Below are 23,233 nucleotides of genomic sequence, written 5' to 3' on the forward strand. Positions count from 1 at the left end.
GATAACCCCCTGTGTGTGTGTGTGTGTGTGTGTGTGTGTGTGTGTGTGTGTGTGTGTTCCCCTCCTCAGTCGCTCCAGTCTGAACGCCCAGATGTGCGACATGAAGCTGAACTGCGGGGATCAGGATTTCACCGCCGCCATCATCAGCATCCCCACGCCGCCCGCCAACTCCCCCGACGAGAGCCTCCCCCCGTCGCCCGCCCCCATCCTCGGCATCCTGCGCAACACCCGGGCCACCGCCTACACCCAGGACTCCGTCAAGATCTCCTCCTTATAACCTCCGACCCCCACCCTCCTCCCCTTAGTAACCCTCCCTTCCTCCCCCTCTACTGCCTCCCTAATAACCTCCAGGGCACTGCTGGCTGAGATTTCGGGGACAAACTCGGATACTTTGGACTTTGGGTAGCTCTCACTTCGTTTTCCCTTTTTTTGTGGATTAATGGAGATAAACTTGAGAAGAAATGGCCGAAAAATACAGGAAAAGATGCAAAACTGGAGCTAGGAAATCAAGCAAAGGTAGAGGACTTTGTAAATGAACTGTAAGGTTTTTCTGGATCCTTCCCTTCACGCACTTCCTCCCCTGCACAGACCCTCTGAACCTCATTGCACAAATCTCGCTGGGATTCATTCAACGGAAGAGATGCCAAGACTCCCAAAGAAAAACAATTAGCATCCCGAAAACATCTGACTTTATGAGCACCACTGAACGTAACGCTCTACAGGAGAGGTGCAGAGGGACTCTTATTTCTGCTGCTGGTCTTGGAAATGTATCTGAAGGACGGTTAAAGGATCCTCTGTGATTGGAAAAAGACGAGGCGAGCCGCAGACAACCAAACAACCCTCAGCGGCTCCTCAAGGCTACAACCTTTTTTTGATTTCCTCTGATGTTTTGGGTTGCGGGGAAACGGGTGACAGAAAAAAATAGAGGCGTACAGATTAGAGGACGGCCCCTTTTCTTGAAGACCTTTGAGACTTGATTGCGATGAAAACAATGGACCTGTTTTGCTTTTAAAATGTACAGGATGAAGGTTTAAAAAAAACCAAATTGTGCAAGAAGAGGATGATAAATGAATCCCAAATCAGACGGAGTTCAGGAGGAACGGATGGACGATCTCTTCACTGGCTCAGCAGCTCAAGCCACTTCGGGTTTAAGGAGCGAGGACTCGTAAACTTTTATCAGAATGCAGTTGAACGACGAGGGAAAAACTTGAAAGATTTTGGGACCAGACGCTGCTGAAACGCATGAGTATAAACTGATGTGTGCTGAGCCCGTTCACCCCCCCCCCCCCCCCCCACACACACACTGAGCTGATCTAAGAAGCTGAATGTGGCTAAACTGAGCACAGGAGACTGGTTTTCTAACAGAGACTCAAGAAGGGGATTGAATGATGGATTCTGGGCTGGATTAATCTGGTCTGAGATGGACTTGTCTGGTCTGGCTGTAGCTTCACCCTGACGTCCAGACCCGGGAGCCTTTTACTTTTTTCAAAATATGCAACATTACAACAAGCAGGAAAAATAGCATCGACAAATGAACATAGTAATACCAATAATAATAATGTGTGTGTTATAAAAAAAACTACAGTAAATATTGCAGGGAACTTAATGTAAAGCTACGTAGAAACCCACCAGATCTGTTCAGAGAGAACAGGACAAGCTTTCTGCAGTAGATTTCCCCGGGAGAGGAAGAAACGCAACGAGGAAAACTCTAAGGCGAGGGCAGCCGGTGACGTGCATTCTGGGTAAAAAGGGTTGTTTTTCAATTAGTCATGAAGATCAGTCTGCAGAGGTTGAGGTGTTTCAGTTCTTTATTTATAATTGATGCTCCATCGTTGACACCAAGGAGTAAAATAACCATTGCTATTATGACTACTGTTATATAATCAGCACCTTATGGCTTTGACAAAAAAACTGCAAAGCAAATAGTATTTATCTTTAATTTAAAGAGCCAAACAAACTGTATTTATTCTCTAAATGTATAGTCTTTATTAGCACAATTCAAATTCACTATTTTATAAAAAAACAACAACAGCTTAAAATCAATAAAAATGACAGTTTGTAAATAAAACATGTAGTTTAGATTTTAAATTGAAAACTGAATTAAATGGCTTTTTAATTATGATATTTTCAGTGGATCTCCTGGCCATATTTGTTTAACCACAGAAGTTAAGAGATGAAATCCTTCCAGACATTAAGATGTTATCTGAAGGTGTGATTCCACTTTTTAATTTGGTCTTTACCCAGAATTCTGCATAGTGTGTTTATTTAATAATTGTTGCATTTATTTAGGGTGCAAAATATCAATTTGGCAATTATTTGTGAGTATATATTTCTAAATAATTTGCATGGTCCCTTTTAAAACATTAGATTTTATTAAATATAATAAAACAAAAGAGAGGAGCAGGAATTAAAACACTCTGCAGCTGTACTTTGACCTACAGTCCAGCTTTCTGCAGGTGTAATCTCATGCATCACCTCTAGGTTCAAATCCAGATGTGTTTTAAAACCTACATGAACGCACGCCATCGGCCAACAGACTTCAGCTGCCAGTGTTTCAGCGAAGCGTTTCCTCCTCGACCGTTCCGAAGCGAGTGTGAGTGAGCGACGGGAGAAGGCGTACATACTGTAACATATTTTGTATCATAAACGTTCACCTGCATCTTCCAATCAAAAATCCTCAAATAAAAAAAACCCCAAAAAAGACAAAAAAAGTTAGAGAGTCGTCGCCGGGTTTCTGCGCGGCGTTCTGTGCATGAGCCTCGTCCGGTAGAAGTAGCACTACTGACCATAGGAGTTATCAACCATAGCAGAGAGGAAACACACCACACACATCTCATCAGCTGTTGTTTTGCATGTTTCATTTTCCTCTCCTCTCATTGGTTTGTTTTCCTCTTCCTCTTCCTCCCGCCCGATATCTTTTCAAGACGAGTGTTTGCACCACGAGAAATAACAACAGATTATATAAATGAAAATCATTCAGGCATGTTCCTCGCCAGAATGCAAAGTGTACGTGTGCGTGAGTGGGGAAGTGTGTGTGTGTGTGTGTGTGTGTGTGTGTGTGTGTGTGTGTGTGTGTGTATGATGAGCAGTCACAAATATGCATGGATACCGTTATAGGTATTTTATCTGTTTTCTCCTGCAGTTTAAAGAGAGTCGACTGAGAGGAGACGAGCAGCAGGCGTCTGCTCACTGGACGGAGGTTCCTAATTTATTTTAAGCTTTGTCAGTTTTTATTTATAAAGTACGTCTTGAATAGTTCTGTCTTTATGTTTTCATTTGTTCAGTTGCTATGGCTCTTAGCTGGACTTTGCATATTTTATTCTAGTGATAAATACAACTAGTTTCTGAAGTACTTAGCACCATAAAAGGTTAGAATTATCCCAAATAAAGGTCCATTTACGAGCTTTTTCAGGGACGTTCAACCACAAAGTCTTTGCTGGTAATGGAACTTTGCTAAAATGTGGTTGTGATTGATCGTTAACAGACAGACAAGTTCATTGGACCCCTTTAAGATCGTCATTTTGGATGGAATTTACGTCATTCTTGAACAAACCCAGATTTTTTCAAACATTTTAAGACCTTCAAATATTGACAAAATTCCCTTTAATTAGCTATTTAAAACCATCCCAAATAAAAAAGCCAAATGGAATGAATTGATGTCCCCTTTGGCCTTCCATACAAACAGCATTTATTAAAAGGGATTCCCCTTTTTTGTTATTTTCTACTTCACACCCCAGGGGTTTAGAATGTCTCTTCTGAAATGCTGAATCAAAAGGAGTTGAGTTACTTCTCTTGTCATTTATTTTCTCTTTGGTTGACCCTGGATTTTGCAAACAACCCATCATCATGTGAGGAGCAAAGTGATTTTAATCTGGTTTCAATCGTTTAATCTCCGTCGTGTAGCTCTGACATCGCTGCCACAAACAGGAAGCAACTGAAGGGAGTCGCACTGAGCACACGACTAGGGTCAAACCCCTCCACAGGGGGTCTGTTCTGATTTGATGGGGTATGAAACATATTTTTTTATCACACAGTTGGTTATATCTCTGGATTCTTCCTCGTTTATGTGGAAATGCATAAGAAAACATTCATTTCAAAAAGAAAAGAGAAGAGTTATGGGTTATTCGTGCAGTTTATGGGATGTTTCTCACTGTTATGCATCGAATATAATAAGGAATATCCTTTCTGCTTTGTCAGGGGTTGTCCCTTTACCCAAGGAAACAAGATGATAACCACTGTCTTAAAAAATCTAAAATATCCAGGTATTACGGACTGTCGTAGGAGTCCAGTTCTGATAGAACCGGGGTGACATTAGTAACCTAAAGATGATTTACAGCATGGGTGTGTTTTTCCTGCTAAAACAGGGTGTTAAATTGCTTGTAAACTTTCCAAACGCTGCATCTGAAGTGTTGTTTATGCAGCTCAATTCCTCTCCTTCAAATATAGCTAACTTTATTTATCTAACAAAGCACATTGGTCTCATGCAGAGGAGAGACAAAGGGAGGTGAATAAATAATAAAATGTGAGTGTTGGGATGATGAGCAGCACTTCAGATGCCTCTATGTTCTGTCCAGTGAGCTGATGTTGCTGTGCAGTCTCAGAGAGAGAGCGAGAGAGAGAGAGAGTGAGAGAGAGAGAGAGTAAAGGAGAAAACAGCATTAAAGCACAGAGGTGTATATTCCATTCCACTAATAAAGACAACAGAAATATGAAACATGTCTGCCTGTTTTCTGTGCATTTACTCAGAAAATTGTCTGATTTACAAACTATTCATTATTTATTGTAAGTGTAGAAACTGATGGAACAGCGACCTCTAGTGGATGAAAGGTGGACTACAAGTACATTTACTCAAGTACTGAACAAACACAGCTGCGATACCGGCGTTAAATAGACCTTAATATTATTCTTCCTGTAGTGTGTTCTATAGGTTTGTGTAGAGACATTACATACTGATATACACCTGAACATCAGCAGGAGAGGACTCTTTAAAGTAGAGACTCTGCATACTGATATACACCTGAACATCAGCAGGAGAGGACTCTTTAAAGTAGAGACACTACATACTGATATACACCTGAACATCAGCAGGAGAGGACTCTTTAAAGTAGAGACACTACATACTGATATACACCTGAACATCAGCAGGAGAGGACTCTTTAAAGTAGAGACACTACATACTGATATACACCTGAACATCAGCAGGAGAGGACTCTTTAAAGTAGAGACTCTACATACTGATGTACACCTGAACATCAGCAGGAGAGGACTCTTTAAAGTAGAGACACTACATACTGATATACACCTGAACATCAGCAGGAGAGGACTCTTTAAAGTAGAGACTCTACATACTGATATACACCTGAACATCAGCAGGAGAGGACTCTTGGTGCAGCTGATGAAGGTGGAAGTTATTTGTGTGATCATATACTACAGAGTATTTGAATCACCCCACTGTACAGCAATCAAAAATGTTTCCTGCTAATCTCTAAAATGATAAAATGAGCTTCTGATTATATTTTATGCTATTTATCTAGATCTGAATCTTTAAAGTTACCTAAGCTGTCAAATAAATAATTTGGGTCGTACCCTATTTAAAAGAAAAGTAAAATCCTTCAATAAGCAGCAGGAAATAAGTAAAGGAATAAGTAAGAGTCTCTACTGTCCACCAGAGACTCTATTTAACACCAATACTTTTAAATAATTAAAGTAAATACAAAGCTCAAAGCAGGTTCTTTACCATATGTCTCCATTGTGCTTTATCTGCATACAACAGCTGTGAGGCGTTCATTTGTGCAATGCATCATGGGAAAACGGGTGGTTTCGCTACCTGCGGTGACTCTTCACTCCTTTATCCTCTCTGGGCTCTTTCGTGATTCCACCTTTTCTGTTCCGGGGTGCAGTTCGGTTCTTCTCCCGTTGTGAACGGGTTTCATTTGGCTCCGATACTCGACCCGGTACCAGCACCGGGACCAGGATTACAAACTCACTGTAAAGACCTCACAGAGAGGATCTTTTTGCCGTATTTTCTCCACTTTCTTTCACCTGTTCCCGCGGAAAGAAGCACCTGTCGCACCTGAGGGAACAGAGAGGAGCTGGAGAAGGAATACTCCTAAAAACACATTTTATAAAAGAGGGACAAACTAACTTGTAATCAACATGGATTTAATGGATTCAGGAGAGAAGTTCAAACCGAGACAGGTCAGTTCTTACCTGTAATATTAACCCGTCCGTGACGTCAAAACCCGGACAGGTTAGTCGGTTTCACCCGAGATAAAATACTGAACCCGAGGGGAGTTTCTGTGTGAACATGAAACATAAGAGATCAGTCAGATGCGTTTACAGTAATCTATAGTGGGTTTTAGCACGGAATATATTGGGGTTTTCAAATCGTTTGTACTGTTTTCCCAGCAGGCTGCAGTGGTTTCAATGGTTTATGTCATTAGTAAGGGTTTACACACTATCTGTCAGGATGGTGTTGGATTACAGTGAAACACAACATGTACTGGACATAAAACAACCCCTAAAAACTATGAAATATATCAATTATACACTATACAGATATTACTGCTCCTAATGTCACTCATTTAGATAATATGAACCACATAAATGAAGTAAAACACAAAACTCTTCCTGTGGTTTGAACTGGTTTTAATGGCTTTGTTTGGTTTGTTTTAGTCTGTAATAATGATGACACTAAAACATACATGAGACTTAAGACCGTGTCTATTAAATAACTTAATGAAGCTCACAGAAAATACATATTGACCTTTTTTATATTTGCTAATTTGTCAATATTGTCAAACATGTTGATAATTATTATTAATCAATGGATTAAAACACACGTTACTTCATCTCAAACTGTCAGTTGATTATAGTTTTTTGTTTCTTTTGAGAAGTGACTTTTAGGATCTAGAAAAGCGCTAAATAAGTAATTCATTAAGAAACCACTCAAACAATCAAACAACAGCTTTAATATTGAAGTACAATTGGAGGTACTCCAGGATTTCCATGTTCTGCTCATTTATACTCTCAGTGGAGCATATTGTACTTTTACTGCACATATTAATAATACAAAATATAATAAACCAATAAATGATGTTGTAATATTAAAGATGATCTTCTAGAGCAATCAATTTCATCTGTTCAAATTCAGAAAATAGCAAAAATCTGCAGAGAAAAAAGCAGTAAATTAGCAAAAATAATCCATATTTTAGGCTCAAAACTACGTGTTTAGACAGTTTAGCATGAAGAGTACTTTAATGATGGTACAAATAGTTTGTTATTGTTCTGTGTGTTGACCCGTTGTTGCAGATTGAATGTTTAATAGTTGACTCTCTGTGCACACAAAGGTACGGTGGCCCTGAAATGCCAGTCAAAACCACATTTCAAATAACACGACATTTCGTAATCACTTCACCATCATTGTGTTTTGTGAAGTGCTGAAATGCTAACAGCCATGCAAACAGTTTTTTGGGGAGTAGATCTGTGAAGAATAGTTATCAAACTGTCCAAATGTTACGGTGGCCCTGAAGTGCCAGTCAAGACGACATTTGACAAACGTGTGGACCGGAGGGTGAGGGGGACGAGCATAAGTTTCACTTTTATTATTTCAGTTCCAGCTTTTGTAATGGAGAGTATCTGTCTCTCTGCTGTGCTCGTTCATAAAGCACAAACAGCACCATCAGAGAGCACGGTGCAGAGGAGAGGCTCGCAGTAGCTTTATAGGAGCTGTAGTTCCCCACAGCAGACGCTCATTAATGACTTCATCATCGATACGTGGGATAGTGTCGGTCAGTCGGATTCTCAAAGCTCCTCTTTTCCTAAGTCCTTTTGAGTTCTCCTATCCACTATTCCTTAACCCGGTGACCTTTCACACAAAGGTCAAGGAGTAGACGATAGGGATAGACGATAGGAATAGACGATAGGGATAGACGATAGGAGTAGACGATAGGAGTAGACGATAGGAGTAGACGATAGGGGTAGACGATAGGAGTAGACGATAGGAGTAGACGATAGGGATAGACGATAGAGACGATAGGAGTAGACGATAGGAGTAGACGATAGGAGTAGACAATAGGAGTAGACGATAGGAGTAGACGATAGGAGTAGACGATAGGAGCTGATTCTTTGACAATTCGATCGTACCCCTTGTTTGTGATTGGACAGAGCTAGCAGTGTTTCAACAGCTAGCTCTGTCCAATCCCAAACAAGGAGTGTTCTCCCTAAAGGAATACCCTTTCCCTAATTTTTGAAATGTTGAAGTGTTTTTTTGTAGGGTTTTGTGAAATGTTGTTTTGATTTGCACTTCAGGGCCACCGTATGATTAGCCTAGCTTAGCACAAAGACTAGAAACGGAGGGAAAATGCCAGCGTCTCCACTTCTATCTGATTTACATGGTGTGTGTTGAGCTGCATTTATCTATACAGAGACATTGTGGTTCATCAGAAGCTCGTAAACAAAGTGTGTGTGACGGTTTGGAGGTGCAGCTTCATGTCTCGGATGGAAACAGGGTGTGTGTCGCAGGATTAAACAATCAGTCATCAGCCGAGAAAACATTCCTAGCACACACCCTGCCACACTTTCTCAGAATAAACAGGTTCTCACACACACAGCCACACACACACACACACACACACACACACACACACACACACACACACAAGAAGCCACAGCCACACACGTAACCTGTAAAACCTTGATGTTGACTTGAATAAAGGGATTGAGGGATGTCAGAGACTGAGTCTGCTACAGTAAGTCGTGTATGGCGCTAACGTTAGCTCGTGACAGTAGCCTCCAGTGTTGCCACAAGCTAAACTATGAGCATCGTGTCTTCTACCTCTGAAAAGCTTTCTGGATGTTGTCCAACTCTTTCTGGATATTGTATTTCTGATTCTGATCCTCCTTCATTCTTCTGGGTTGCTCTTCAGTGGAGGCTTCCTGCAGGATATTAGTCTGGTTTTTCAGGGACATCTTACATTTAGTAAAAGATCCAATTCAAGCACTTTTTCTCTCTGAAATGACCTGTGATTGGCCAAAATATCCTACAAAAAAACCACCTTTAGAACCATGAGAAGATGCCCAGGGCTAGTTTCTGTCAGACTGCTTGAGTTACACTACGCTCAGAGGTTATTATGGATTATTTTGACCAAGAATGTGTTGTCTACCTGAGCTTCATGAATCAAAAGCTTCTCTTTTTGATCCCTTAGAGCAGCGTAGACTATAAATACAGACTACATGTCATCCTTACTGATGTGTATCCAGATATTATGTGTTTATCTCTGAGCTGTGACAGCATTTACACTTTAGGGACGTGTCCTTCTACAAACACTGTCCCAGTAACTCTGTCTTAGTCACTGGGAACCTCTGAATCTAGCCCCTGCTGACAGAGTGTTCTGTTGTAGTGACCAACAACAGCTGATGTCTCAACAGATAACACTGAGGCATTTAGAGACACATAAACCCCCACCCCACTTTAATTATATCCTTCTTGTAGACTTTGTTAGCTGTAATTTGGCCCTTCATTGTGTTTGCTTGACAGATAGTCTACAGATCCCCCCCTCCTTATACACATCAGACAATCAACTCCCCTATCATCCTTCAAACAAGCCCTCAAAACCCACCTCTTCAGACTGGCTTGTCCCATGACATGATATAATAAATCCCCCTTTTGGATCCATAAACTTTATCTTATCCATCTCATCCCAGGACCCGGACTGGGACGCCGCCACGCTGTTCCTCCCGGCCTCCGACCCCGAACACCTGCAGAAGAAGCCGGGTCAGACAAGGCGGATGTGGGTGGGGGCCGGCCTCCTGTTGGCTGCTGCTGCTGTCGCTCTCATCACCGGACTGCTGGTCTGGCACTTCCACTGTGAGAGCAGATATCAAACTCGTTACTGGACAATCACTCCACCTTCTTCCTGAACGGTTCCCACTGTAGTGTGTTTGCTGGTGTGTCAGCATTTCTGCACAGATGTGGAAATGAATGTAAAATAATTCAGATGTTCAGAATGTTTTATGCACCAAAACAAAGGAAACAATTTGGAGTTTCTAGGCTTTGATTTGATCAAAGTGACCCCTGAGAATGAGTGTGACTAATAGAAGCTTTAATGAGCTGATTAATTAAAGGGGACGAGAAGGGAAAAGACTGAATCACGTTTAATGGGGATTATTTACAATTTCTAAAGTTTAATTTAATTCTTTTTGTGGAGTTCAGTGTCCCTTCCTCGAGGGTCTTTTCATTTCAGTTTTCATTTAGCTATTATTAAAAATAGAAACCATTTCTATAACATGTCAGAAAATAGTCAAATAAATCAGAAAAATATCTCCATGAAAAAAACGACGACGTTAAAAACACTATTTATAAAATATCACACACGCTTCAGTCCCTGCAAAAATATGCATAGTTGCTGCAGGTTTTGGGCAAATAATTCTATTGCTATTGGATGTTCATTAAGGATTTATATTCTGTCCCAGAGTTTAACTCTCCGTCTCTTCAGTGCGCAGAGACGTCCGGGTGCACAAGGTTATCATCGGCTTGATGGGGATCGACAACCAGCCGTTTTTTTGCCGAGTACGAAGATCCAGAAAACCCCAAATTCACTCACCTGGCCTCTCTGGTCACGAAGCAGGTGAGACGGATATTAATTTACTCAAGAACTGTGATTTAGGAGTACTACATATACTTCTATGCCACTATCTTTATTCTCTACATCTATTCCACACTCTGTTAATAAACACACATGACGTGCTACAGTGTGAGGCACTACTCGTACAGACAATCTACAGCATTTAAAGGATCAGACCGTTGTTTTTTGGTTTTTAAGATACTAGGTTTACTGCAGTGAAGGATTTCCATCACAGGATTTCAGTATCTTTACGGTACTGACGCCGGACAGATATGATCCTATATTTATTTTCTGTGCTTTTTCTCTTTCAGCTGAAACTCATTTACTCCAAAAACTCGGTGCTCGCCAAATGCTTTAAAGGCTCCACAGTGCAGGCCTTCAGGTACCACACGCACACGCACACGCACACGCACACGCACACACACACACACGCACACACACACACACACACACACACACACGCACACGCACACACAGTCTAATGCCTTCTCACTGAGGCACAAACGTCACCCTGAGTTGCAGTTAATGAAAGAGTCGCTGAACACTTATCCACTCCTTTGAGTTAGTAAGTGATACGTAGAGTCACTTCATCATCTGTTGACTCAACTGAAGAAAAGACTAGGAGCGATAAAGTATATTTGTTTGCAGGCTGACTTTGTTTTTGACCTCCAGTTAAGCTTTTTCCCCACGTGCACAAACTCAAGAGGCTTTTATTGTGAAACATCGGTACAGGAAGTGTTGAGAGTAAAGTTGTTGCTAGGCAGAAAATGCATTCAATTAGTAATTAAGTTACAGCAAAGGGTTATAAAAACACTAAGCAGACAAATATGAATAATTAATTTTCACAAAATTGCTTTGTCTGTCTTTCAAACACAACCTCTCAAGGCCTAATTTAAAAAACGTATGTTGGGGGGTGCAGGTCAACAGTGTCCCCTGCTTTAAGCTAGGCTAACCACGTCCTGACTATAAAACATTATAAAATGACATCTAAATGTATTAAAAAAACACTGAGACAGCCAAGAGACTATACATTAAGGCGATTAAAATGTGGATAACACGGGTATCAAATACAAGACAAAGAGTCCCAGTGCAGCATCAGATATGAACAGGTATAAAATACACTGTAATAAAACACCAACTCTTAACTCTTGAATCTGCAGCGAGGGAGACGGCGGCACGGACAGCGTCATCGCGTATTATCAGTCAGAGTTCGACGTCCACGTCAACCAGCAGGAGGCGCTGGACGAGGCCATCGAGTCCCTGCATCCTGCTGAGTCCAGTCGTTCCAAACAACAAGGACGCATCCTGCTGAAGCCTGCAGACGCTCTGAACGTCCACAACGTCGTGTCACGAGGTCCGAGTCTGTCCCAGATCGAGTCAAATTAGACCTTATTATTCATTTATTTAACAGGGACATGAAAGTATGTAACTTAAGAATATGAGTCAATATTAAGATTGTATCTGTTCTGTTCACAGCTATAGACCCACGCTTGAACAGGGAATCCTTATTCGGTGAGTTTTGTTCTGATTTCTTCAAATTTCTTCAAATTCAAGGTCTCAATACTTTCCATTACTTTGACAACTAAAGCCAAATATTTATTGGCACTTTTTAGGGTTTATTCCACATCTGAAATGACTGAAAGTACATTTCACTTATTGATATCTTTTATAGGGAAATGTTTGAACATATGTGTGAAATGTAATTTAGTTAGAAATTGATTGACTTCAGATCGATGTGATGTCATGTTGTTGGACCACAGCTGTCCGATCAGAAGTAGAGTTTTTCAAAGTGATTTCCCCCGGTTTATTTTCCAGTGAAAAAGTCCTTTAACCTCCACGTCAGTCAGCCGGGGGTGGTCCTGTCTCCGGGGTTTCCGGACTCTTCGTACCCTCCGAACGTCTTCCTGCAGTGGAGGCTCCGTGCAGACCCCGGGCACCGAGTCCTGCTGGACTTCCAGACCCTGATCCTGGAGGACGACTGCAACCAGGACTTCATCCAGATCTACGACTCCCTCGCCCCCATCGGGCAACGCGTCCTCACTGAGTAAGAACCTCTTACTTTAACAACTTCTCCAATTAATCCTGAAACCATCTGTTGATTAATTGATATAACTTAGGAGGGGAAGTACTCAGGTTAAATGTGTGTGGGAGAGAAACTCCCTCTGGTGGGAACACTGGGATTCGAGCCCCTGCAGACCAGCTAAAGGCCTCTTTAGTCTCCTGGTGTTCTGCAGGACTAACTCCGCTCTCTCCTCAGACAGTGTGGATTTCCTCACGGCTCTCTGTCCTTCATCTCGTCTGGAAACGTCCTCCTGCTGACTCTGATCACCAGCGAGCAGAAAAACTTCCCCGGATTCAGAGCCAACTACTCCCAGATCCCCCTCACCCAGCAAAGTATGACAGGAAGTAAAACAACTACAGAAAATTAGAGATATTGATGTTCAATACTAATCCACCACAGCCCATTTTCCCTTGTCATTTTAAAGCTTCATCTTGAGTCACAGTTTAAGTTTCATGGCTAAATTTGCTCTGAAGATAAATTCCCCTTCCCCACGAGCCCTCTCTCTGTACAAGGAAACAGCACATATTGATTTAATGTACATAAATGCATATTTTATATTATTTAAAGTCATGTTTCAATGCTCCTTCTCTCTCTTTGTGTGACAAACTGAATATCTGTTGTTGAAAGCATCGTCTTCACTATTTCATTCAATTCAAAAACGATCAAGCAACCCCAAAGATAATGAGATTAGATGTATTGTCCCCAGGGGGAAATTAAATTTCTCAGTACTGTACATAAACCACTATATAAACTACAATAACACAGACAGCAGCAGATAGCGACACACATGGCAGTTAAACAGGTAAAAGTGATAATAAGTTCAGTTCAGTTTCTTGCAAAATTTCCCACCTGATTCCAGATTTGTGAAACGAAAAAGCTGCATTTTAAATTGAAATAATGTCAGCAATCGTGCAAAACAAATGCTGGTAAAATATGCACGTGGTTATCTATTGTAGCTGGTAACGTTCACCAGCCATTTTCCAGTGAACAAGAAAAAGCTGCACACCTGGAGGCAAAATATGACCTGAAAGAAGAGGTTAAACTGCAGTATTTTGCTCCAGGTTTTATTCTTCCTAACCTCTGGAGTTTCTCTCCTGTCCTCCTGATTATTGCAGCATGTGAAAGCTGACATTTTCTGATGTTCTAGAAGTTGATTCTCCTCAGTCAAAGTGTCCTGAATGTGTTTCCAGAGTGTGGAGGAGCGCTGACTGCAGACAGAGGCTCCTTCTCCTCGCCCTTCTACCCCTCCAACTATCCTCCGAAAACCACGTGCGAGTGGACCATCGAGGTGAGTAACCATTTGAGCTTGTTTATCAGGAGTTAGTCTCATGTCTTTTATTGTCCCTTACAGGCTGCCACTGTCTCACTCTGTTTCAGGCTCCAAAGGAGAAGTTCTTAAAGGTTCAGTTCAACAAGTTCTATCTGGGGAAATACAGCAGCCAGTGCCAGAACGATTACGTGGAAGTCAACGGTCAGAGGTGAGCGCTCTTCTCCCTTGAAGAGAAATGAATGTGAAATCTGTGCATGATGAAACTATAACACACCACTGTATAGTATAATACACATGTTATATATAGTACTTCATTTCTATTATATTTATAAAAATATGTATTTAATATCTTTCAATATTTAACTTTAACTTGTTTTTTATACATTTATTTATTTTATTTATTTATTTATTTATTTTATTTATTTTATTTATTTATTTTATTTATTTTATTTATTTTATTTATTTTATTTATTTTATTTATTTTATTTATTTATTTATTTTATTTTATTTCTTATGTTTATATAAATACTTAACTTTTATTTTTATGGACAATTAACTTGAATTTATTTTGTTATGAATATTTGTATTATATTTTGTCATTTTAAATCAAATTCTACTTTATTTATTTTATTTATTATTTCTCTTTTATTCTACTTCATTCCAAAATGGATTTCAGTGTCACAAAACCAAATTAAATGTCCTGTTTTGAGTCTTCTTTGTGTCTCTGTGTGATAGACTGTGTGGCAGTAAATTAAGGAACACCGTGGTCACGAGCCGGAGCAACAAGATGACGATCAATTTCAAATCGGACTCGTCTTTCGTGGACCAGGGATTCACCGCCGAGTACGAAGCGTTCGTCCCGAATAACCGTAAGACCGATTCCATTTTAATTTGACAACTTCTTGCAACTTTCTCATCCATTCCTTCAGTTTTTAGATTTATCATCTTCCTTTTAATGTTCTGTTTTGCTGTTGATCAGCGTGTCCGGGGAGGTTTCAGTGCACCAGCAACCTGTGCATCAACCAGACGCTGCAGTGCGACGGCTGGAACGACTGCGGGGACAGCAGCGACGAGGACAACTGCCGTGAGTCCGAAACACACAAAATACAAAGAGACCTTTTAGCAGGATGGATTTCTTTCAGCTTAAAACAATCAAACTCCAGGACTATTCACCTGTCATCCTGCTGCTGTAAACACTGACTAGAGCAGCCAACGTGTATGAATACGCCACTGAAAATAGTCCCTAAGAAATGCACCTTTTCCTCCTGTCAACAGCTGTTTCTGGAAGCTTTTCTGGAGATCATTTTGTTTTTATGACACTATTGCTGCTTTCACATGAGCTTTAGGTCGTAATGTAGAAAGGAAATAGCTAGGTGTGTTAGCTAATTCAGTATTTATCATCTGAAGATGGCAGTGATTATTGAATTTGTCCCAGAACAGATCAGTAAAATGTTGCCTTCATGAGGATGAATGCTAATCAATCACTTCTCTTACTAATTTACATCACTCTACGTGGAATAATTGTTCCTTCCCTTACCCTACCATGCTACAAATGACCTGTGAGCATTACATTGATATGCAACACATCAATTAATAAAAAGTATCTTTGAAACAATCCAACATTTACTTGCCTCCCCCTTGTTTCTGCAAAACACAATACCAACGTTTTTGCAGACTTTTCCAAGTTGTTGAGCGTTCATTGGATTTTTCCCACCACGAAGGTTTATATCTTAGGGAGAAACTAAAGGACTTGGAGTTGAGAGCCACAAACAGGAAGTCAAACACACTGAGGGATTCACTAACAGGTTGATTCTTCTCTCAGAGTGCGTGGAGGCTCAGATGAAGTGTAAAAACGGACGCTGCAAACCCAAGTTCTGGGAGTGTGACGGCTTTGACGACTGTGAAGACTACACTGATGAGGAGAACTGTGGTGGGTGACACTGAACGCACCAACACGAGCATCTCCGCTGAGAGAATCCATCATGAATCTGTCTCAATAATGCAGATGGGGTTTAAACATATCTCAATGCTTCTTTTTCCTTTTTAGTAAAATGCAAACCTGGAGAGTTTCACTGCAGAAACAACCGCTGCATCCCCGAGAATTTGAAGTGCAACGGAGAGGATGACTGCACGGACGGATCGGATGAGTCCAAGTGTGAAAAATGTGAGGAAAAATCCCAGTTTAATCAAAGGAATTCAGTTTAGGCTTGTCACCACCACAAGCCTTTGGTATTAAACTGAGCATAAACTATCCTAGCCTGCAGTGTCTACCTTCTACTTTTACTTTGTTTAAGTCACTAAATCTCCTGACAGAACACCATAGTTGAATTCTACCCTGCCTGCACATTTTAACACACTGACATGGTGGAAACAGAGCAGCTAATAGTGGTAGCAACAAGTATGCCATCTCTTAGCTCTGCACAGTGTCCCGGTGATAAAAGGAGAGGAAAGAAACTAGCGTGACGGCAAAAGGCAGTTAAAACGTATTTCAAATGAAAGGAAACCACGAAGCAGTGTGTTTCTTTCTGTTGTGCTGATGGTGTGTGTGTTCTGTGTTCAGCTCTGGTGCTGCAGAAGTGTTCAGAGTTCACTTTCCGCTGCGCTAACGGACGCTGCATCAGTAAACTGAACCCGCAGTGTGACGGAGAGCCGGACTGTGAGGACGGATCTGATGAGGACAACTGTGGTACGTTTAACACACACACACACACACACACACACACACACACACACACACACACACACACACAGTAATAGCTTTTTTAAGAAGCAATTTCAAGGTATTTGACAACTTGATACCATCTTTTTCCTCTACTACGCCTCAGAGAGAAACTATGTTGACTTCTAACAGCTTTAGATGAAACCATTGGATAATAAACGTTTCGCTTTTAACCAAGATTGTCATTATTATGAAACTGATTCATAGTTTTTGATCGATACAAACACACACATTGAATCCACTTTGAACGTTGATCAGGACCATATGAACACCTTGTTATCCTTGTGTCTTCACGTCTGTATCTGTGTGTTTGCTTTTCAGCGTGCGGGACGCGGCCGTACCACAACTCTCGTATTGTGGGGGGTCAGGCGTCCCGGGAGGGGGAGTGGCCCTGGCAGGTCAGCCTCCACATCCGGGGGACGGGTCACGTCTGCGGGGCGTCGGTGCTGAGCAACCGCTGGCTGCTGACCGCCGCACACTGTGTGCAGGACAGCGGACCCAACAAGTATGACTCATTCAGGCATTAATTCTGATATTATCACACGGTTTAGTTGAATACTTGATTCTGATTGAGAACATGTGACACGTTGTTGATTCAGTAGTACAGACCGCTGTCGAGGGCGTTGCTAAGGAGCATCAAGAACGGAAAGAGGTTAAAGGACAGAGCGCTGGACGTCAGATAACAGAAGAAGACAGACAGGAAGTAAACACTAACAGGAACAGCAGAAGAAGACAGACAGGAAGTAAACACTAACAGGAACAGCAGAAGAAGAAGACAGACAGGAAGTAAACACTGACAGGGACAGCAGAAGAAGACAGACAGGAAGTAAACACTAACAGGAACAGCAGCAAAAGAAGACAGACAGGAAGTAAACACTAACAGGAACAGCAGCAAAAGAAGACAGACAGGAAGTAAACACTAACAGGAACAGCAGAAGAAGGCAGGCAGGAAGTTAACACTAACAGGAACAGCAGAAGAAGAAGACAGACAGGAAGTAAACACTGACAGGGACAGAAGAAGACAGACAGGAAGTAAACACTAACAGGAACAGCAGAAGAAGGCAGGCAGGAAGTAAACACTAACAGGAACAGCAGAAGAAGAAGACAGACAGGAAGTAAACACTGACAGGGACAGAAGAAGACAGACAGGAAGTAAACACTGACAGGGACAGCAGAAGACAGACAGGAAGTAAACACTGACAGGGACAGCAGAAGAAGACAGACAGGAAGTAAACACTAACAGGAACAGCAGAAGAAGACAGACAGGAAGTAAACACTGACAGGGACAGAAGAAGAAGACAGACAGGAAGTAAACACTGACAGGAACAGCAGAAGAAGACAGACAGGAAGTAAACACTGACAGGGACAGCAGAAGAAGACAGACAGGAAGTAAACACTGACAGGGACAGCAGAAAAAGACAGACAGGAAGTAAACACTAACAGGAACAGCAGAAGAAGACAGACAGGAAGTAAACACTGACAGGGACAGCAGAAAAAGACAGACAGGAAGTAAACACTAACAGGAACAGCAGAAGAAGACAGACAGGAAGTAAACACTGACAGGGACAGCAGAAAAAGACAGACAGGAAGTAAACACTAACAGGAACAGCAGAAGAAGACAGACAGGAAGTAAACACTGACAGGGACAGCAGAAGAAGACAGACAGGAAGTAAACACTGACAGGAACAGCAGAAGAAGACAGACAGGAAGTAAACACTGACAGGGACAGCAGAAAAAGACAGACAGGAAGTAAACACTAACAGGAACAGCAGAAGAAGACAGACAGGAAGTAAACACTGACAGGGACAGCAGAAGAAGACAGACAGGAAGTAAACACTGACAGGGACAGCAGAAGAAGACAGACAGGAAGTAAACACTGACAGGGACAGCAGAAGAAGACAGACAGGAAGTAAACACTAACAGGAACAGCAGAAGAAGACAGACAGGAAGTAAACACTGACAGGGACAGCAGAAGAAGACAGACAGGAAGTAAACACTAACAGGAACAGCAGAAGAAGACAGACAGGAAGTAAACACTGACAGGGACAGCAGAAGAAGACAGACAGGAAGTAAACACTGACAGGGACAGCAGAAGAAGACAGACAGGAAGTAAACACTGACAGGGACAGCAGAAGAAGACAGACAGGAAGTAAACACTGACAGGGACAGCAGAAGAAGACAGACAGGAAGTAAACACTAACAGGAACAGCAGAAGAAGACAGACAGGAAGTAAACACTAACAGGAACAGCAGAAGAAGACAGACAGGAAGTAAACACTGACAGGGACAGCAGAAGAAGACAGACAGGAAGTAAACACTGACAGGAACAGCAGAAGAAGACAGACAGGAAGTAAACACTAACAGGAACAGCAGAAGAAGACAGACAGGAAGTAAACACTGGCAGCAACACGGTCTGGGCTCCGCAGGGTTTAAGGACTTGTTAGTGGATCAGAAACTGAACAAACCTCGATCAGTGCCAGTGGCGTAGCTAGGCCTCTTTTAGCCGGGCTTCATCCCCCCTAAAATGTTTTAAAGCCCACCCAAATAAACATTTTGAAGAAACAAAAGGGGCATTCAGTCTCATTCCCCTTTCTGAAGAATAAGGTTTTTAAATGAAATCCTTTCTCTTAATTGTCTTTGGTATATTTAATACTTTGATTGATTGATGTATTTTTCATATTAGTGTTGAGAGGTGTTCCCCCTCCCCTTACTAACTCCACAAAGTTCTATTAGATGTAGCATCTTAGTGTTGCTCTCAAAGTGCACCAGATGCATGCAATTCACTTTAAAATGCTAACAAAATTCTGAACGGGGTCAATGCCCCCCGGACCCCCCTAGAGGGTGTGAAGTCCACCCTACTCCTACCTATGGGGATGTAGTGGCTTTGCTCAGTGCAAAACTCCCAGACTTACTCCCATCATCGTGCCATCTGGGTTCCTGGTTATTGTACTACCATGCAGGTGCCCCCCGCACACAGCTCCACCTCACCTCGGGGCTAAACGTAGCTACGCCCCTGCGGTAAAGATGTTGTTGCAGTTCCAGCCGTTGAGCGGAGGTTTTTTTGTTAGCGGAAGAAATACGATCATTTTTGAGTCAATAAAATAATTTGAATTAAGTCGAGTCGTTAGTTTGTTTAGTTACTTACTTAACAACCGCTGACATGTCCAAATCGACCAATCAGAATCGAGTATTCAACTGCGCCAGACATCGAACAATGAAACTAATAAATAAATACAGAAATAAAATAGTGCAAGTTATGAAGGAGACGTGAAATACATACTGAATAAGATGGGCTAAAGATAGAATGTAAAATAGGCGAATAGAATACTGCTTAATGTAATAACAGGTGGATATGTTGCTACATTAAGGGAAGGCATGTTTGTAATTATATATATGTTTACGAGTAAGTGTGTGTGTGTGTGTGTATGAACAGGGTGTGTAAGAGTGTATGAATATTTGTGAAATCATCTGTGTTTTATTCGAGCCATAACGGAATCTGATCTGAAGTCATTGCTTTAATTTATCTCTTTTTCTGGTAATTTCTACAAATACTTCCTCCATCAGACGTGACCTCTGACCTGTTTTGTTTTTTTTGGTGCTGCAGGTACTCCGAGGCGAGCCATTGGGAGGCCTTGCTGGGTCTGCATTTTCAGAATCAGATCAGCAAGTGGACGATGAGGAGGAACGTGAGGCGGATCGTCGCTCACCAGGACTACAACACCTTCACCTACGACAACGACGTGGCTCTGATGGAGCTGGACTCCAACGTCACGCTCAACCAGAACATCTGGCCCATCTGCCTGCCCTCGCCCACCTACGACTTCCCAGTGGGCCAAGAGGCGTGGATCACCGGCTGGGGCGCTACCAGAGAGGGAAGTGAGTGAAAACAGGGTGGAAAGTGGTGCAGGAATGAGTCCTAAAACATGGAAATGAGTCAGCTTTTTAGCACTACCTGTTCACTTATCTGAATGTGTCTTTGGTTGTTAGCCTGATATAAGGTGGTATAAATGGTGACGTGAAGTCATGTGACCGTGCTGTAGTTCCTTTATAGCCCAACGTTAGCCTCCTTTAGCTTAGCGGTGGTGATGTGAAGTCATGTGACCGTGCTGTAGTTCCTTTATAGCCCAACATTAGCCTCCTTTAGCTTAGCGGTGGTGATGTGAAGTCATGTGACCGTGCTGTAGTTCCTTTATAGCCCAACGTTAGCCTCCTTTAGCTTAGCGGTGGTGAGGTGGAGTCATGTGACCGTGCTGTAGTTCCTTTATAGCCCAACATTAGCCTCCTTTAGCTTAGCGGTGGTGATGTGAAGTCATGTGACCGTGCTGTAGTTCTATACATACTTCACATGTTTCTGACGTTGGTCATCTTGTCCCTCAGGTATCACTGCGACCATCCTGCAGAAGGCGGCGGTTCGGATCATCAACAGCACGGTGTGTAAGGGTCTGCTGGAGGACGTGGTCACCGACAGGATGCTGTGTGCCGGGGTCCTCAAAGGAGGCGTGGACGCCTGTCAGGTAAAAAACACACAGCTACATGTCTACCTCCTATCAGAAAAGATCATGTTTACTAATGCATTCCAGTAACTAGTAGATTTTTCTCTCAGCTATAGTAGTTTACATAGTTCCTGTGTTGGATCCTACAGAGTTTAACCTCCCTGTCTTCCTCTGATGTAACCCTCCTCTCTCTGTGTCTCTCAGGGTGACTCCGGGGGTCCGCTGTCCATCACCGGCTCCAATGGGCGGGTCTTCCAAGCCGGTGTGGTGAGCTGGGGCGACGGCTGCGGTCGCAGGAACAAACCCGGCGTCTACGCCCGGGTCACCAAATTCCGCAGCTGGATAAAGGAGAACTCAGGAGTGTAGAGGAAGGGTATTCCTCAAGGATATTTATACCTGGAGCTCAATGACTCTTTTTTTTATTGAAAGACGCAGTGACACCTGTGAGACAGACTTTCATTTTAGAGGTTTTTTATTAAGTTTACAGATCTTCTATAAATCAACAGAGCAGTTTGGAGGAAGCTGCTCTCTTCTTCTGCAACTAAAACACTTTTCAGACAAACATGATATGGTTCATGTTGGGGAGCAGGGAGATGTATATATTTTGCTATAAAATACTTTATTAGAACAAATGTTGATGTTTGTTTGTAACCGAAACTCTTGAAGTGTTTCCTCTTGATGCTCAGTGGTGAAATGTAATTATGTACTTTAACTTCAATACTGTACTTGAGTACACATTTAAGGTACTTTACGTGAGTATTTCCATTTACTGCTACTTGAACTTCACGACATCTCAGGGTACTTTTTACTCCTACATTTCTCTGGCAGCCTTGGCTTGTGTTCTTTCCCCCTATTTCCTATTTGTTGCTTTCTTATTGAACCGGCTATTTTATTGACATACATAGAAGTAGAATATATTTTACGTGTGATGATTACACCAATAGATTTAGATGATTTATCAATAATTATCATCTTGTTATTGGAATAAATGATGCACTGTATATAGCATCATTCTCTTTGTCACCAGAGCAAAAGCACAAATGACTTCATGCTTGCAACGCTTCTTCAGGTAGGATCCAGATAACTGCCGACAAGAAGCGCTTTCTCAGGAGTTGCTGTGTTGTGTTGTGTTGTGTTGTCCTTCCCTGTGTTTGAGATCCTAAAATGTTCAGTTTTTGTTACATTTCTTCTTTTTAATCCTGTGTTTTGCCCTGTTTGTGGATACACCTTTTCTGTATTTATTGTGTACAAAGTTTCCTCCTCCACCTGTCTCTAAGGTTGGGTTGCAGGATTATTGAAAACTTTACAGATATAGTAATAAAATGAAAAGGATTCTAAACACAATTTAATATTTAATGAAATATCTGTTGTTTTAGTCATCTCTTAAGTTTCTCAGGAATACGTTGGTGTGATTTATTTTCCAGTAGTCCTTGCACGATGAGTGTAGTTTGAATCCTCAGTCTCTCTGTTAATATAAAGCATCCCTCACTTGATCATGAAACTGAGCAGTGTGTTCAGCTTCCTGAAGTGTTTCCTGTTATTTGGGTGTGTAATTTATCCAGAGGCCACTAGAGGTCGCTGCTGCACCGGATTTTACTCCATTAAATAACAAAAGGCATTTCCTGCCGCACAGGTAAATATATTTCAGTCCCTTTAGAGGAGCTGGAGCTCAGTTTCACCCGGCGGGGAGAAGTAAAAGTAGAAGTACTCAGAACTTGTACTTGAGTAAAGTAGAAGTACTCAGGTCTTGTACTTGAGTAAAAGTAGAAGTACTAAGGTCTTGTACTTGAGTAAAAGTAGAAGTACTCAGGTCTTGTACTTGAGTAAAGTAGAAGTACTCAGATCTTGTTCTTGAGTAAAAGTAGAAGTACTCAGATCTTGTACTTGAGTAAAAGTAGAAGTACTCAGGTCTTGTTCTTGAGTAAAAGTAGAAGTACTCAGGTCTTGTTCTTGAGTAAAAGTAGAAGTACTCAGATCGTGCTCTTGAGTAAAGTAGAAGTACTCAGGTCTTGTACTTGAGTAAAAGTAGAAGTACTCAGGTCTTGTTCTTGAGTAAAAGTAGAAG

At 41.7% G+C, this 23,233-nt stretch overlaps 2 protein-coding genes across 2 annotated transcripts in view; both read left to right on the plus strand.

Annotated features, from left to right (window-relative positions):
- The window catches only part of kcnd1 (potassium voltage-gated channel, Shal-related subfamily, member 1), a 46,002-nt gene extending 44,717 nt beyond the window's left edge, over positions 1-1,285 (plus strand). The window contains exon 8 of the mRNA XM_063881893.1: positions 70-1,285. Coding sequence (XP_063737963.1) covers positions 70-277 — 208 coding nt within the window. The 3' untranslated portion in view covers positions 278-1,285. The remainder of the gene's footprint in view (positions 1-69) is intronic.
- Positions 1,286-5,829: 4,544 nt separating this feature from the next.
- LOC134863386 (suppressor of tumorigenicity 14 protein homolog) lies at positions 5,830-22,512 on the plus strand. Its single transcript, XM_063881881.1, is given in 20 exon segments — positions 5,830-6,198; positions 9,706-9,868; positions 10,497-10,558; positions 10,560-10,628; positions 10,937-11,007; positions 11,786-11,979; positions 12,102-12,137; positions 12,441-12,669; positions 12,883-13,019; positions 13,878-13,975; positions 14,065-14,165; positions 14,693-14,826; positions 14,937-15,041; positions 15,780-15,887; positions 16,005-16,121; positions 16,518-16,643; positions 16,998-17,181; positions 20,280-20,551; positions 21,053-21,189; positions 21,373-22,512. Coding segments are annotated over 20 exon segments (2,547 nt in total). The 5' UTR covers positions 5,830-6,156; the 3' UTR covers positions 21,535-22,512.
- The last annotated feature ends 721 nt before the right edge of the window (positions 22,513-23,233 follow it).

The sequence above is a fragment of the Eleginops maclovinus genome, chromosome 1, assembly GCF_036324505.1.
Source record: "Eleginops maclovinus isolate JMC-PN-2008 ecotype Puerto Natales chromosome 1, JC_Emac_rtc_rv5, whole genome shotgun sequence".
Taxonomy (NCBI): Eukaryota; Metazoa; Chordata; class Actinopteri; order Perciformes; family Eleginopidae; genus Eleginops; species Eleginops maclovinus.